This window comes from Mauremys reevesii, linkage group 19, assembly GCF_016161935.1.
Source record: "Mauremys reevesii isolate NIE-2019 linkage group 19, ASM1616193v1, whole genome shotgun sequence".
NCBI lineage: Eukaryota > Metazoa > Chordata > Testudines > Geoemydidae > Mauremys > Mauremys reevesii.
The window spans coordinates 22,383,936-22,399,502 of record NC_052641.1 but is presented as its reverse complement, the minus strand read 5'-3'; the positions used below and the strand labels follow the sequence as shown (position 1 = coordinate 22,399,502).

Here is a 15,567-nt window from a genome sequence, read left to right as displayed (position 1 = left end):
ACTTAATTTCCACTAACTACTTCTATGCCAAAAAAGTGCAGAATACTTTGTGCTGGAATCACCCATGCTACTGTATTTTAACCATTTAATGATCCCTTTGAAAATGAGGCAATCTGCATTTACTCTGTGAGCATACCCTTCTATAGTAAAATATTCTGCCTTTCCACTAACTACCATTTAATTGCAATATTTGCATCGTTTAATGCACAATTTATTTCTTGATATTTTGCATTAAGCTGAAGTTTAATATTTGTATGATTTATTTTTTCCCCTCAGGGAGGAGCAGAAAGCAGTCCTGCCCGTAACTTCTTGCTTCAGCCAGCCTATCACAGGATCCTTTAGCAATGCAAGCTGCCTGCCCATCAGCACATCAGTCACTGTTGGCAGCCTCATTTTGAAAAGTGCTCACAGTATGTCTGAGGATAAAAACGACTTTTTAAAGCCTGTTGCGAATGGCAAAATGGTTAACAGCTGAAAGGCATTCATCTTTCCAGCTTGTGACCACGCCGTGAAAGCATTTACACTAGCTTTTTATATATATAATATATATTATATAATGTATATTTTTTTTAAAAAAAATAATATTGGGGTCATCCATTTCCTGTGGACTCTTTGATACTTCAAGCCCCTCTTGCATTAGCATTCTGAAAAGATACATTTACTAGGGTAAGGCGTTCACTTTCCACAAATTAATGGAATTTGGACATTCTTTTACTTAAGCTTAAAGCAGCTTTTTATGAGTTTGTAGCAATCCGGTGCAGTAACTGAGCCATTCTTATTTAAAATGGCTTCTGTAGAAGATTAACAACTCAGTTATTTAAACTAGCAGGATCCTACAACGATACATCTAGTGAAAGTAAAACTAATTTATTTGTCTCTGTTCTGTTTCATGAGAAAGGAACTTGCATCTTGTTGCAGCTGCTTTTTCTTTAGTTGTGGAACTTTGCATGGAATATTGTTTCCTGTTTGAAGAGTGAGAGGTAGGGATTCGTACTTTAGACTTTATTACAGGGTTAACACACTTTAGCTTTGTACTACTGCATTATATGCAGGACTGTGGTGCAGTGCTTTGCTGTAGTTTTTTATTTCTTCTTTGTGTTTTTCTCATTTCTGCTTTAGTAATGTTGATAGTTATATACAGGCTACTTGTCCAAGTAAAGTTACAAAAAGTAACCCAAGTGCCTAAATCCTTCAGCTAATGTTCTTGGTATTGATTTCCCCAAGTTATATGCACATCCATTTTGATAAATTATGCACTAATGTAACAGTGGGGGGTGTTTTGGGGTTTTTTTGGTTTGTTTGTTTTTTTGGGTTTTTTTAATGCAGTTCTCCACCTGCATTTATAGAATCCAGATGACTTGGCAAAAGAATCAGGTGCTCTTGGCTTTCCCGTGAAAACCCTGTATGTAGTGTTTGCACTGACTAACAATATGGTATTGCTGATTATTGTTGTTTTTTAATTTAAACTAATTAGTGGGGTTTTTGGACACTCGTTACATTGTCTTGGTTAAATATTGTTAATCATAACTTTTTATTCAGATTTAATTTTGCTTGTTCACTATCTGTTGACTGAACCTACAGTAATGTAGCATTATCAGACCTATAGAGTTGTGCTGAAAATTGTATGAGTATGTGCCCTGCTACGATGTGACTGAAAAGTCGTATTAGATATGTCAACTGAAGATACAGTATACACACACACAAGCACTCTGGGCATAGGTTTCTTTAAAGTTTAAAAATTCAGTCACCATTTTGGAAAAGAAAGCAAGACCTTCCCTCCTGGTGATTACTATCTTATTGTTTGTCCTCTTCAGTTTCTTTGGTACATGTTTTACTTTTTTTTAATGTTTTTATTAACTTCTGTGAAGTTGTTTACTCTGAAAATTGTACTGGAATATTTTAAGCCAAGCTAATCTTTCACCAGGTGTACTGTATGTAAGGGCTTTTCCTGCTAGCAAAATGCTTTAAAAGGATCATGTTACTGGTCGTCTGAGTTATTTTACAAAATCACAGCTATGTGTCAGATAAGATTTTGATAACTGTTTTGTGCACATTTCTGAGGGGTGGGGGTTGGCATTTCCCTGAGGGTTACTGATTAGACCGAGAAAATATTGGTATTTGATATCTCTTAATGAACATGTCCATGAAATAATTATGTTGTAAATATATCTGAAAATCCAAGGGTTAGTTTTGCTATTCTGGTGTCAGTATGGAAGATCTTACACACTTATTTAATACTAAAATGTAAAGAAATATTTGTACAGTAACAGTAAAGTAGCCTTTTCTTGGATTCTTTGGCTATTTACTGTACCTTCCCTGATAGGCAGTGCCACCTCATCTCTGGAATAAGACTGGTATTTTGTTTCACTTTGCAGCCTGAAATGATTAGGAACAAGAATTAGACCACCTTGTCACCTTAACTCATTTCCTGTTGATGTTACAAATTAACATAGAATGCTAGCCGTGAATATGATTGTTGTATATTTTATATCAAGACCATTCTGTAAATATGAATTTATATTACTTTTGAAATGCTTCCGAAGTACTTTTATTTGCTGTATGTAATTCCAAACGGATATGCAAACCAGTATGTCTATTTCATGGATATTTAAACAGTGAGATCTTCCACGTTGAAGGTAATGTAATTTTTTTAAAAAGATTTTTAAATTTTAAATTGCTATTTTGTTACAAAAATAGAGAAAATATAAAGGTTTGAGAAGTCCTTATTCGCCCTCAGGGAAAGAGCCCTCTGTGCTCCAGAACTCCACAGAACATCTTCAGCATGATCTGAGGGTGAATATATACTACATAAATTGATCTTGTGTATTTACCTTAACTTTTTAATTTTAAAATTGCAATTTTAAAACTTGGTTGTGCTCTGCTGGAGGGGGATTGGGATAAGCTGCTTACACAAGTTCGTCTGTCTTGTCCAGTGAAAATACATCAGCCTAACATATTCCTGCCAACTTTACTGGCATGTCTAAGAACAAATGTATTTATATATGCTTGTCTGCAGCAGAAGATCCCATGATACAATAGCTTTCTAGAAAGACCACACGCTTCCGCTGAAAAGGAGTCAGTTCTGGGTTGAGGCTAATTTGTATTGAACCTTTAATATCTAGAATGACGACAGACACAAGAATTGAGGGGTTTTTAGTAGTGTGCCAACATTGTCTTAGTTTTTAACACTGATTATTATCTTGCCATGAAACTATGCCCTCTGGGTGCCCTAATAAGAGGAAGCTACAGATGGGACTATAGTTCTGGTTCATTTTTGGCAAAGTTTAATTACTTGACCTGATACAAACCAATATGTGTTTGTGTATCTAGTTGCAAATCAGGTGCCTTTTTGGGCAATGGAAGGGCTAACTTTCTGACATTAAAAGTTTTGTGACTAATCTTGTGTAGTAGTAGTAGTATAGAATCCCATTTAGGTTTTTGGCCCGATATGTTACGCTGTCAGAAAAAGGCCCATAGCAGATTAGGGAGAAGTGTGTGGTTCCTTTCCTTTGTGCAGATGAGCATATTTTTTTTCAGGAGAGGTACAGCAGGGATTTCACATGTCAGGGATACAGAAGTATCAATATCTGAGTTAAAATGTGTTGCCTCACAACTTGGATTAATTCCTCGTTCTGTCTCATTTCCTAGCTGGGTTTTAGGACTAGCATTAATCTCTAATTTGATATGTCATGCTCTCTAGTTTTTTATGACAAAGTTGTAATATGACATTCTTAAGATATAAATTATTGTAGTGACTGCCCTGCTACTGATACTTTGTTCCTGTAACAAGAAATGAATGAGTTACTGTTCATACAGATTGCGCATTGTAGAATGTATACTGGACCTTTCAAAGAATAGGTTAGACTCATTTTGCAAAGCAAATTGGCATTGGTTCTTGATAGACTAGTACAGAGTGATACTAAAGTGTGATACATCAGGACACCAGTTGTAAACATATAATTTGAAAAGTTTACTGCTTTGATAACACACTTGAAATTTTAGTTTTAAGTTCATGCTGATGAGCTGAATGCTGTTCTTGTGTGTTAGTGCTCCGGGCTGAGTGAGGTACAAAATCATACACAAAGAAAGGCCTGGGGAAAGAATGTTTTTAAAAAATTTTTTGTCAAAACCCAAAACAATTTGGTGTGTGGTTTTATTTATTTATTTTTTTATTTTATTTTTTTTTGGTTAAAGCACAATTTGTCAAGTATCTGCTGTTGTACATAAACTATTTGAGAGGTATCTGCTAGCAGCTCCTTTATCATATTTGTCAAGGTTTTTTTTTCCACCATTACTAACCTGTGTCTGAAGGAAAATGTGAAATTTTAGACCTTAATCAAATGAGAAGTTAATGAATCATCCATAGTACTTGGAGCGCATTACTTGTTATAGTTTTAATCCTTTTCTGTTAGGAAATCCCTCTAATGCAAGGGCCTCTCCTGCAAGCAGAAAACAGTAAATGTGCTCTTTAAATGACCAGTTCTTTCCAGTACAAATGCACAGCTAACTCCTTGGTACTAGTAGTCACAATGCACCTCTTTGCTGGCAAGGGAGTGCTCTGACAACTTAACTCTAAGTGTCAAGGGTAAAATAAAGACAGCAAAATTATCAAAATTCCCCACACTTAAGCAAAAACCTTTTATTCAAGGAAGACTGTTGCCGAAGCTCGCACTTGGCATTTCATGTTTAACAAAGTCTGAAATAAAACAGAGCCTGGCTGCATTTATAACTGTCAAAATTCAACATCATTTGCACATATCCCATCAATTTTATCCAGTGTAGGCCTCAGTTAATCCAAGGCATGAAAATGCATGCATTTTCTTCGCTGGGCAAACAAGTACATTATACTGTAGTTGTGATACAACACATGTGGCTTTTATTTGTACTGCACATACCCACTGTACAGCCACTCAGAGTATTGTGGTTAGCTTGCAGCATCTGCTGTCTGCATTATACCGTTTACTGCATATACTTTTCCCTGGAAGTTAAAGAATTTTTTTTCTTGTTGCATTGATTACGTTTTATAAAATTGCTTAGCTGGAAAGTTGGGAAAAGAGGCCTGTTTGTCAATTGTACAACCGATTGTGAAGCTCTAGTGTGAATATTTTTACGTCTGTATTAGACATTTTCTTTGCAAATCTATTGTTCGATTGAAATGTAAATGAAATAAAAGATGGTGTACATCCATCATGTATAAAGCAGGCACCATCGCTACGATGGATTTAATGCTCATTTTTATGGTGCATTCTCAGCTTCTATTTAAACCTATAATTTAAACTCTGTAAAATGAAATGGGGATATATAGGGGAATAAATTCTATTCCATTTATTTCAATTTTGAATTTCCAAATTGTAATGTTTCCCTTTGTGTTATAGGAATAGGATAAAATGGGAACGCTGGACCATATGGTCTGTATTTGGGGTGGGTTGGGGGAAAGATGGGGTGGGGTGGGCTTTGTGATAATACTGAATAGCAGAGTGAATTCTGTGTGTTTTTTGCTGTAGCACTGAAGTAAAGAGATATTAGCTTTGGCTGGTCACAGAATAGACCATCATGGTTTTCAGTGTTTTGAGAGAAAATTGATGGAAAAAGTTTGCAGTACTTGACATGTATTTGCATGCACAAAATAAAATGATTGTCCACCTTACGTGTGTGTTTGTAACGTGTGAGACCGAACCTGCCTCGTGCCCCCCCTCCCCCTCCCCTGCGCCCGCGCCCCGCCTCGGGACATTCCTCTAGCAGCGAGGGGGCGGGGTCAGGACGCCTGGGTTCCAGTCCCGGCTGAAGGGGGCAGTGGGTCAGAGCGGGGCCGGCCCGACTAGCGAGGAGAACACCCCTCCCCCCTTTGGGAGGTGGTTGCGCCCCCGTTCGCTCAAGGTGCATTGGCGCCAGGATGTACCATTGCCAGTAAGGGACCTTCTCCCCTCCCCCCCCCCGCGTTCGCTGAATGGAGCCGCCCTGCTTTCCCGGCCTCCTTTGCGCTGCTCGTCCTCGGGACTAAGGAAGCGCCGGAGCGGTGGGCCCGAGGTGGGCGGCGGGGGGCCGGCCGGGAGGTGACAGAGGAGCGCGGCTGGGGGGGCTCTGCGTGTTGGGGGGGGGGGGGGGCCTGGGGGCTGCACAGGAGGGCGGGGGCTCTGCAAGGGGGCTCTGGATAGCTGGGGCTGCACAGGAGGGGGCTCTGTAAGGGGGCTCTGGGCTCTGGTTAGCTGGGGCGGGGTCTGGGGCTGCACAGGAGGGTAGGGGCTCTGCAAGGGGGCTCTGGGCTCTGGATAGCTGGGGCAGGGGCTCTGCAAGGGGGCTCTGGGCTCTGGGTAGCTGGGGCGGGGGTTGGTGTTCTGGGGGCTGCACAGGAGGGCAGGGGGTCTGCATGGTGGATGGGCGGGGGGGGCTCAGGGGGCCAGGTTCCTTTTTGGAGCTGCTGTTCCTACAGCTCCGTAGCCGCAGCTGACACTTTCCAGAGCTGATGGGGTTGGAGAGTGAAGGTAAAACATGGTGAGAAATACCTGTTACACGGAGAGCTCTTCTCGGTCCCTTTGTGACATATGTGTTTGTACATCTGCATTTATAGTGAGAGAGACCAGCATTGGCCGAGAGGTGGCCCAGAGGTCAGCACTGCAAAGGAGCCAGGAACCGTGAGTCTCCGGATTTGTTTCTAGTTTATGGGCCCAGCCCTGTTTGTTTTGTTTTTGTTTTAAAAAATGTTTGTACAAAACAAGGAGGGAAAAATACTTTCCCCATCACTACTACTGTGACCAGCTACATGTGCATTTATTCCATTCAGGTTTTCTTGTAGATACAGGCTGTGTATACTGGTTTCCTGCACCTTTTGCTCAGGTAACATTAATAAATCCAGTAATGTAGGACATTCTTTCCTTTCCATGTCTGCTTTGAGAGCCACCTTTGTTCTTCCCTTGTACACATGACTACCCTCATTCTAATGCCCAGATGTAGGCCATATGTGGGGTAACAGCCAGAAGCAGAGACAGAAATAGTGCAGGCAGAAGCTTGGTTTGATTAGAGATTCATTTTTAATAAAATTAATCTGAGTTTAGTAATTCTGCATTCGCCACTTGAATAATTCAAAATGAATCCATTGCGTTTGAACAACACAGACCAGGAGACTCTGGCTTCATCTACATTCATATCTGCAAAGTGTCAAAACCATTGTATGGTTTCCTGCTCATGGCAAAAACTTTAGGTGTGCTAAAATATTCTGGCTTGAAATTAATTTTTAAACAAAAAAAGTAAGACAGAACAACAGGCCAGTTTCGGGTAGAGATACCAAATATAGAAGTTGAGCTCAAATTAGATCCCTGTGAAACATTATAGCTAAGTTTGGCAGAATTTTTTTTTTAATCGTTTTGCTAGATGATGTCAATATTTTTAAGCATTTTTTTTATCAGTTTAAATTTTCACTGTTGTGGAGAGTTATGGATATTTTTTTTCTTTCAATTTTCAGAGTTGCAGGAAGTTATGGGGAGGGTCAGACAGTAATTATTTAATATTAGACACGGATTCAAAAAGTTAAACATTATAACCATTAAAACATAAATTGTCAAAATATACCAAGTAAATATCCTTTACTAAAAGTTTTCAAGCAGTATTTTTCTTGCTTTGCCTATCCGTACATTTTTATTATTGATGGGAATATGTTTTTCAATTTGCGTTTGTACAGTGAAATCAACACTTGCCAGCATTTATTGATAAAAATGTAATCCTTCCTAGACTAATTATAGCTAATTAGTTGTAATGAATCTTGTCAAAAATAGAACGATGCAAATCATCTCCAATATTTAAGATCAAACACTAAGTTAACTATTAAATGTCTTACAGTAGCCCTGGAGTGATCTTCTAAAGCTTTCCCCTATGTACACAACAAAAGCACCATACTAGAGAAGGACTTGAAATGCTTTTGTGCTTTTTGTTATCAACCAAAGATAAATGAACCACCTACGGAATCACCAAAACGACTTTTTGCAGAACTAGGGTTGTACCGTGGTGGTCTTGCAACCGAGAACTGACCCAATCCAACCCTGTTTGGCTTGCAAGAACTGAGGTGATCAGTTTGAAGACATGTAGTTGCAGTCTTGCTTTATCATGTGTGCAACTACCTCTGAGTTAATTTGAAATAAGCAGAATATCTCTGTTTTGTACATAAATCTGCCTGATAGATGGTGCACTATAACTAGGAAATACCTATAAATTAATCATGTTAATTTGAGTTCCATTTGATACACTGGAAAGAATTGGAATTTTGTGTCAGGATACAGGCCTCAGGCATACATGGTACCCACTTTTTTTTTTTCTGGTTTCTTTTGCTCTACTTTTTCTCTGTATTGGAAAATAGTTTGCTTGGTGTGCGTGCAGAAGAGAAGGCAAAAAGAAATCGGAATTCTCCCACAACCAAGCCCTTAAGCAAAACTAATTATCTCTTGCAGAACAGGGAATCGCCTCCAATCCCAGGTCTCCTGAATGTAATCGAACACTTTAATTTCTTGAGCAGACATAATGCTAAGGATCTCTAAACACATTGCAGTAGTACACCTCTTCCTCAATATAATGCTGTCCTCAGGAGTCAAAAAATCTTACTGCGTTATATTGAACTTGCTTTGATCCACCGGAGTGCGCAGCCCCGCCCCCCCGGAGCACTGCTTTACCGCGTTATATCTGAATTTGTGTTATATCAGGTAGCGGTGTACATGGAAATAAAATAGAATACCTAAATTCAGCATGACAGAGCATCTCTCTGGCTCAATTTAAAGTTGGCAGGGGGTTTTAAGGGTATGAACTTCTTTAATTCCTTGATTTCCATTTTCCATGGGCCCTGTTTCAGATATGGATGAACACTTAGAAAAAATACAGCTGTCTTTTGACAGTGTGATGTGTTGTACTATTAGTCAAATACGACAATGTACCTTACCCCAAATGCTAGCTGGTTACCTCTGTTTCTCTAGGGTAGATACAGGCCATATCTTCTGTGTAATTTTTCTCTACTCTGAAAAATAATCTCAGTAATCCTGTTTCATCACCTTTTAGCCGGAACCATCTGGCTATCTACTCATTAATCTGCATAATCCTACTTTCAACAGTTCTCAAATAGTGCCAGTGGTTGGTAGAAAACCTAAAAACACCACTTTCTCCTTACAATATAGATTGTGCCCTTGTCATAGAAATACAGACTCTTAGGTCCACCTCATCAACATACGATATCGAGTCAATCTCACACACTCATACACCCCTCCTCTCCCCCCACCCCAAAAAAAAAATTGGAAATAGGTTTCTCAGTTTTATAGCAAGCTGTTCAGGATCGCAGTTCACACCAGTGAAGTTTGCTTTTATTCCATCAGCTCTGGAGAATTGTTGTGGAAGCTGTTAGCAGGGCTGTGGACTCTCTTTACGGCCTCAGGCAGTAATTCAGCTTGTGGTCTCTTATGTTTGACACTGTCTGTTCTTACACCCATTTGGTATGAGAGGCTGTATGTAAATTACTAATACCCCAGATAGCTTTTTCAGGGAATATCCTCTTACTGTTGTCATTGGCTAATCTCTAGCCAGCAGAAAAGTATTTAGATGGAGAAATGGTATAACTCAGGTCAATTGATGGATTTAAGGGCAATTGTGATTAGTACATATTGGCTTGGCAAATTCAATTTTTAACTTTTAAATTTTGATGATGATGATATTTTTAAGCATTTTTTTTTATATATTTATCTGTTTAAATTTTCACAGTTATGGGAAACTGCCAGAGGGTCAGACAATAATGGTTTAATGATATAAGTTAAAGCTTTATAACAGGGGTTCTCAAACTGGGGGTTGGGACCCTTCAGGGGGTCGCGAGATTATTACATGGGGGGTTGCGAGCTGTCAGCCTCCACCACAAACCCCACTTTGCTTCCAGCATTTATAATGGTGTTAAATATATGCAAAAGTGTTTTAATGTGGAAGGGGAGAGACTTGGTATGTGAAAGGGGTCACCAGTACAAAAGTCTGAGAACCCCTGCTTTATAACCATTAAAACACAAATTATCAACCTCATGTACAAAATAAATACCCTTAAATCAAACTAAGAAGTCCTCAAGCAGCATTTTTCTTATTTTGCCTATCTGTATGTTTTGATTATTATCAATGGAAATATTTTTTGCTGGTTAGTGTCTATGTAGCGAAATCAATATTTACCAGTAAAAATCTAATTATTCTAAGCCTTGTTGTATCACTTCTGTTAGTATCTGAGTTGCCAGCATTATCAAGTTGCGTAATATGCTACAATTGAGTTTTATTAAAGTGAAAATGAGCTTTGTGAAATGTTAACTGCTTGCGAGTCTTGCGTAGGCAGATTAGCAAAAACAACTTATTTGCCAAATATAATTATTTATTTGAACACTGGTACTATATAAATTACAAATATAATTACATTTTGTAAAAATTGCAGACTTGCAACTTCACTGACTAATGCCAAAAGCAGAGTTCCCCTCTTGCTACAGAGCTCATCCTTATTGTGAAATGACCTGTGAAACTGACAGTTAAGAGTACATAAAGCACCATTGGTTCAAATATATATCTTCCTTTTTCCACACTTGCAGTACATACATTTGAGAAAAGAGATTTGCGGGAGGTTTGCTGAGGTTCTGTTTGATTCTGGAAAGAGACCAGGTGCCAACTTTGAGCCTACATGGAATTTCTCATGTTTAGTGATAATCTCCAAGAGATGAGCTTCTAAAAGAAACCCTGAAAGATATTTCTTGAGATACACCTAGATACTGCACACTATCTCCTTTTCTTTGTAAAGGAGGGTGGGGGTAAGGAATAAGGGTTAGAATTTAACTTTTAACTGTATTGTAACATTCCTGGTTTTTTCTGAATTTTCACTGCAAGCTTTTAATTGCGTAAGCAGCTTTATACATTTGAGGTGATACTTGATACAAATTTGACACCATCAGCTCAGGATTAAACAAAGACTGTGAATGGCTTGCCAATTACATAACCAGTTTCTCCTCCCTTGGTTTTCACACCTCAACTGCTAGAACAGGGCCTCATCCTCCCGGATTGATCTAACCTCGTTATCTCTAGCTTGCTTCTTGCTTGCTTATATATACCTGCCCCTGGAAATTTCCACTACTTGCATCCGAAGAAGTGGGTATTCACCCACGAAAGCTCATGCTGCAAAACGTCTGTTAGTCTATAAGGTGCCACAGGATTCTTTGCTGCTTGATACTGTGTGTGCGCTTGTATACAGGAGAGAGAGATGCATTGATGTTGACCTACCTGTCTCTTTTTAGAATACAATGACTACTTTAGATGATAAACTGCTTGGTGAGAAGCTCCAGTACTACTACAGCAGCAGTGAAGATGAAGACAGTGAGAAAGAAGATAAAGTCGGAGAGAGCACCATTCCTGAGGCGGTTGATGGAGAGGTGGAGCTGAGTAGCGATGGCACTGCAGTTAACACAGGTACTGTGACATCAAATATTTTATCCTCCTGTGCATGCCTGTCCAGTACTGGAGGAGAGGAATCAGTAACCACCCAACTGGGACATACCTAAATAGGACATTCAGTAGTAGCACTTTTCATTAGGCCCCAGCAACAGGATACTAGTAAGGTGAAATTGATGAGCTGTCTGCACATCATGGAACACAACTTTTGTGCTGGGGCTTTTGCAAATTTATTTCACCATCAAGTGATTTCTCCTCTTCCTTCTCCCCTCCCCCCCGTCACGTCTATCGCTATGAAAAGGAAACATTTCCATACTAACTGCTGGAGGATACCTCTAAACCTGGATAGTGGTAATGTGTCAAAACTCTGTACAGATATTAATTTTCACAACATCCTTTTGAGGTTAATAGGAAAGTAATGTAGGTAGGTAAGCTTTATTTGTGTTATACAGATAAGAAAACAGACATAGAGAGGTTGAGTGACTTGTTCAAGGACATAGGAGTCAACTGCAGAAATGGGGAGTTACTTGCTACCATTCCTATGCTTGATTATAGCATATTGAGCAATATACAATAAGCCTAAAACATGGTCCGTCCTTTAACTGCTATTTGTAAAGGACTCGGAGATCCTGAATGGAAAGTGCAATAGACAGAGATTGTTTCTGTCTAAGCAAAATGCCTCCATGTTTTACCTTCAGGTCCAAAGGGTGTCATAAATGATTGGCGAAGATTCAAACAACTGGAGACGGAGCAGCGAGAGGAGCAGTGTAGAGAGATGGAACGACTTATAAAAACGTTATCCATGACCTGCAGATCTCACTTGGATGAAGAGGAGGATAAACAGAAGCAGAAAGAACTTCAGGAAAAAATCAGTGGAAAGGTAACCTGGGAGCACAGTGAGAGACGTCTGCTAATAAATTTTAGCAGTTTCCATTTTTCGGCTGCTTTGCAAAAAGTCATGAATCCTTGAATGGTAGTTATTTATTATTGCTTTTAACAGGTGCAAGGATTACCTACCTCACAGGAGTAGTGTCAAGATTATTTAATGTTGGTGCAGTGCTTTGAAGATGTTATACACTTAAGTGTTAAGTGACTGGCCCAAGACCTCTGACGGAATCTGTATCAGACACTGTGTATTTTCCTTATATGCATTCATCAAATTTATTTCCAAGTTTGTGAAACAGCTTAAAAAAAAAAAAAGGCAGTGCAGCAGCTCTGCCTGAAAAATAACTTCATCTTGTAAGTTAATGTGTTGTGTAAGACATCTCCTTTCCAGGAGGCCTAATTGATTATAATGTATGGTAAATTAATGTTAAGAGATCAGCTTAGTCTTCAAACTGATAGGAAAGCATTAGACATCAAAGATAGAAAATGTCAGAGGTGGTAAATTATTTAAAAACTAAGTGGGATGTTTTGGTCAATTGACTCATATTACCAGTTTCTATTAATCTAATTGAACAGGTTGCTAAAGTTGATACGTGCTGCTATTGACAATAAACCAGTATTATGGTCATGAGTTGGTGGTTACATTTGGTCACTCATGCCCAACAGTTTAGGATCATAAAGTGATAATGGGGGGAAATTGCTTGAATTTTAGGTATCTGTTTGTTTTTAATTTACATGAACTTTACATTTGCTAAGAGATTCTCTCTCTGCCTGAAATAATCACTGGTTTTCGCTGATTTTTTTCTGTGCTCCCCTGCTGACTGCAACAACAGTAAACCTCGAGCATGATGGCTAACATGGTTAATGAAGCAAGATGTTGAAAGATGATAGTCATAAAACCCAAGTTAATTCCAATTCCAGAGAAAACATGGGAACATTTATTTTTGCCAAAGAAATAAATCTGGAAATAAATGTTGTTTCTAATAGAGATTTACTCTATTTACTTAGGAAAAAAGATGAAAAAACAAACTAGGAATCTGACAGTATCCACTCAAATTAGAAACAGTGTCCGAGCTGCCCATCTAAGAGCAGTATTGGCATCTTACTTGGAGCATGTGGCCATAGCTAATTTGAATAAAATAGGAGCACATTATAGTCACTCACTTTTAATCTAGCCTATGAAGGCTAGAAGTCCCAATGTAGGAAGTTCCATCTTTATCAGATGTGCTTTCCGGATGGATCAAAATGGAGCATCTTATGGTGGGAACTCTAGCCTCCATGATCTGTACCTGGGTATTAAAGATGAGGAATGATGCAGGTCAAACTCTGTCCATCCTTGATTTAAATACTAAATGCATGTAACATGTATGGAGTTGTTGATTTCTCTCTGTGGTGTATTTATAACATTTCTTTGTGCATGTTATAGATTACTTTACAAGAATATAACATGATTCATGATGGCGAAGATGATGAAGAGTTTTTACAGCAATACAGGAAGCAGCGAATGGAGGAGATGAGGCAGCAGCTGCATAGTGGGGAGCAGTTTAAGCAGGTTTTTGAGATCATCAGTGGGGAAGGGTTTTTGGACACAGTTGATAAAGAACACAAGAACACATTGATCATGATCCACATCTATGAAGATGACATCCCTGGCGCTGAATCTGTGAATGGCTGTATGATCTGTCTTGCTGCTGAGTACCCAACAGTCAAATTTTGTCGAGTTAAGAGTTCCCTGATTGGTGCCAGCACTCGCTTTACTAATAACGCTCTACCTGCTTTGCTCATCTACAAGGGAGGAGAGTTAATTGGCAACTTTGTCCGAATCACCGACCAGCTTGGAGAAGATTTTTTTGCCGTGGACCTGGAGGCTTTTTTACAGGAGTGTGGTCTGCTCCCAGAGAAGGATCTGCTGATGATGACTTCCATATGTAACCCATCTGCATGTTATAGTGAAGACAGTGATTTGGAGATAGACTGAAAAAGTGAACGAAGGGTTCAGTAAGATGGGGTTGCCCTGTGGGGTCCTTTGTTGCTGTAGATTGTTCAGTTGTTCTTTTCTGTATTTTTTGTATATTTTTCCCCTCCCTCCCATGCACTTTGGCTTTTAGCCCATTAGTACTTTAAGAGTCTTTATTCTACGTAATGTAAAGAATTCTTAACATTTTGTTAAATTACTTCAATAAAATGTAAACTAAAACTGTCTTGCACTTAGTAAAGTGTTTTTGAAGTATATAAATGTGAAGCAAATCTTAAATTGATTGCCAGTGGTTATTCAGCAGCTCCTGTTACATAGTCAGTCCTGTTCTACATATCACTGGGACTGAGACACCTCATCCTTTGAATTATATAGATGGTTAATTGGTGCTGGTAGAAAGCCCTGGCTTGGTGGCCTGGGAACTGAAGTCTTCTGTTCAGGAAAGAGATATGTCACAGGAAGCATCATCTGAACCCTGACATCGGGGAATCTAATCCTCATTTGTTCATTCAATCAGGCTTTTGCTTGTTTGCTTAGAGAGTCGGCAGGGCTACCAATGGAGAAGGTGGGTTGTTGGTTTTGTTTTTAAGTGGACACTTACACCAAAGGAATAGGATTGAGACCATGAGCGCTCATGAGCTTCTAAGACAGTCAATTACAAGAACAGCTTTAATCTTTGCTAACCTGAAGCTGGATTCACACCAGTGAATCAAAAGCCCCATATCCATTCTGTCTCTTACATGTTCCACTCTTTAAAAGTCTTGTAGGTTTGACAATGTAGAGTATTTCCCCCCTCTCACTTGATAACTAGCACAATTCACCACTCCATCCTAAAAGTTATTCTTCAATGGAACAGGGGTCTTCATTATTTAACCCTATATTGGATCTAAATGTGAGACTCGTTCTTCATTCAGAACTCTCTAAATGATTCTCCCTATAGCCTTTTAAAATAGTGATCCATGAGTTTGCTAATGGTTACTTGAGCAGAGGGAAGCCAGCATTAAAAGCAATCCATCACATATAGCTAGAAGAGAGGGTGCTGTACGACATCCCAGTGACTATAGCTGACAAAATACAGGTTGAAGAGAGTTTTGCCATTAACTTTGATGAAGCCAGGGTTTCACTCACCATCTGTAAAATTCCCTCAGAAATTTATGTTAAATCAGTACTAAATTCTGTTCCCTTCCCATTTGGTTCATATTACACCTTTCAGCTAAGGGGTGCAAGGTGCGTTGGAATATTATGGTCGAGAAGTATCCCTGAATTTAAAGGACATA

At 39.1% G+C, this 15,567-nt stretch overlaps 2 protein-coding genes across 11 annotated transcripts in view; both read left to right on the top strand.

Moving 5' to 3' along the window:
- The window catches only part of RC3H2 (ring finger and CCCH-type domains 2), a 44,105-nt gene extending 38,458 nt beyond the window's left edge, over positions 1 to 5,647 (top strand). For 5 of the 6 annotated variants that reach the window (XM_039506692.1, XM_039506696.1, XM_039506693.1 and 2 more), the window contains one exon: positions 277 to 5,647. In XM_039506692.1, the coding sequence (XP_039362626.1) occupies positions 277 to 475 (199 nt within the window). In that variant the 3' untranslated portion in view covers positions 476 to 5,647. The remainder of the gene's footprint in view (positions 1 to 276) is intronic. The other variant, XM_039506697.1, reaches the window with a different exon arrangement.
- Positions 5,648 to 5,767: 120 nt separating this feature from the next.
- On the top strand, positions 5,768 to 14,515 carry PDCL (phosducin like). Of its 5 annotated transcripts, none has more exons than XM_039507168.1 (5): positions 5,768 to 5,907; positions 6,569 to 6,632; positions 11,277 to 11,448; positions 12,129 to 12,310; positions 13,742 to 14,515. In XM_039507168.1, exons 1-5 carry the CDS (start codon positions 5,894 to 5,896, stop codon positions 14,291 to 14,293), a joined length of 984 nt encoding a protein of 327 aa, XP_039363102.1. In that variant the 5' UTR covers positions 5,768 to 5,893; the 3' UTR covers positions 14,294 to 14,515. The 5 variants fall into 5 exon arrangements, with proteins under 5 accessions (XP_039363102.1, XP_039363103.1, XP_039363105.1 ...); XM_039507169.1 differs by having other exon boundaries at positions 5,886 to 6,027; XM_039507171.1 differs by lacking the exon at positions 5,768 to 5,907 and adding an exon at positions 5,994 to 6,053.
- The last annotated feature ends 1,052 nt before the right edge of the window (positions 14,516 to 15,567 follow it).

Coding starts and splice junctions, on each gene's coding strand:
- PDCL (XM_039507168.1), top strand. Junction 11,449..12,128: donor TGGCACTGCAGTTAACACAG/GTACTGTGACAT, acceptor TTTTACCTTCAG/GTCCAAAGGGTGTCATAAAT. Junction 12,311..13,741: donor AGGAAAAAATCAGTGGAAAG/GTAACCTGGGAG, acceptor TGCATGTTATAG/ATTACTTTACAAGAATATAA.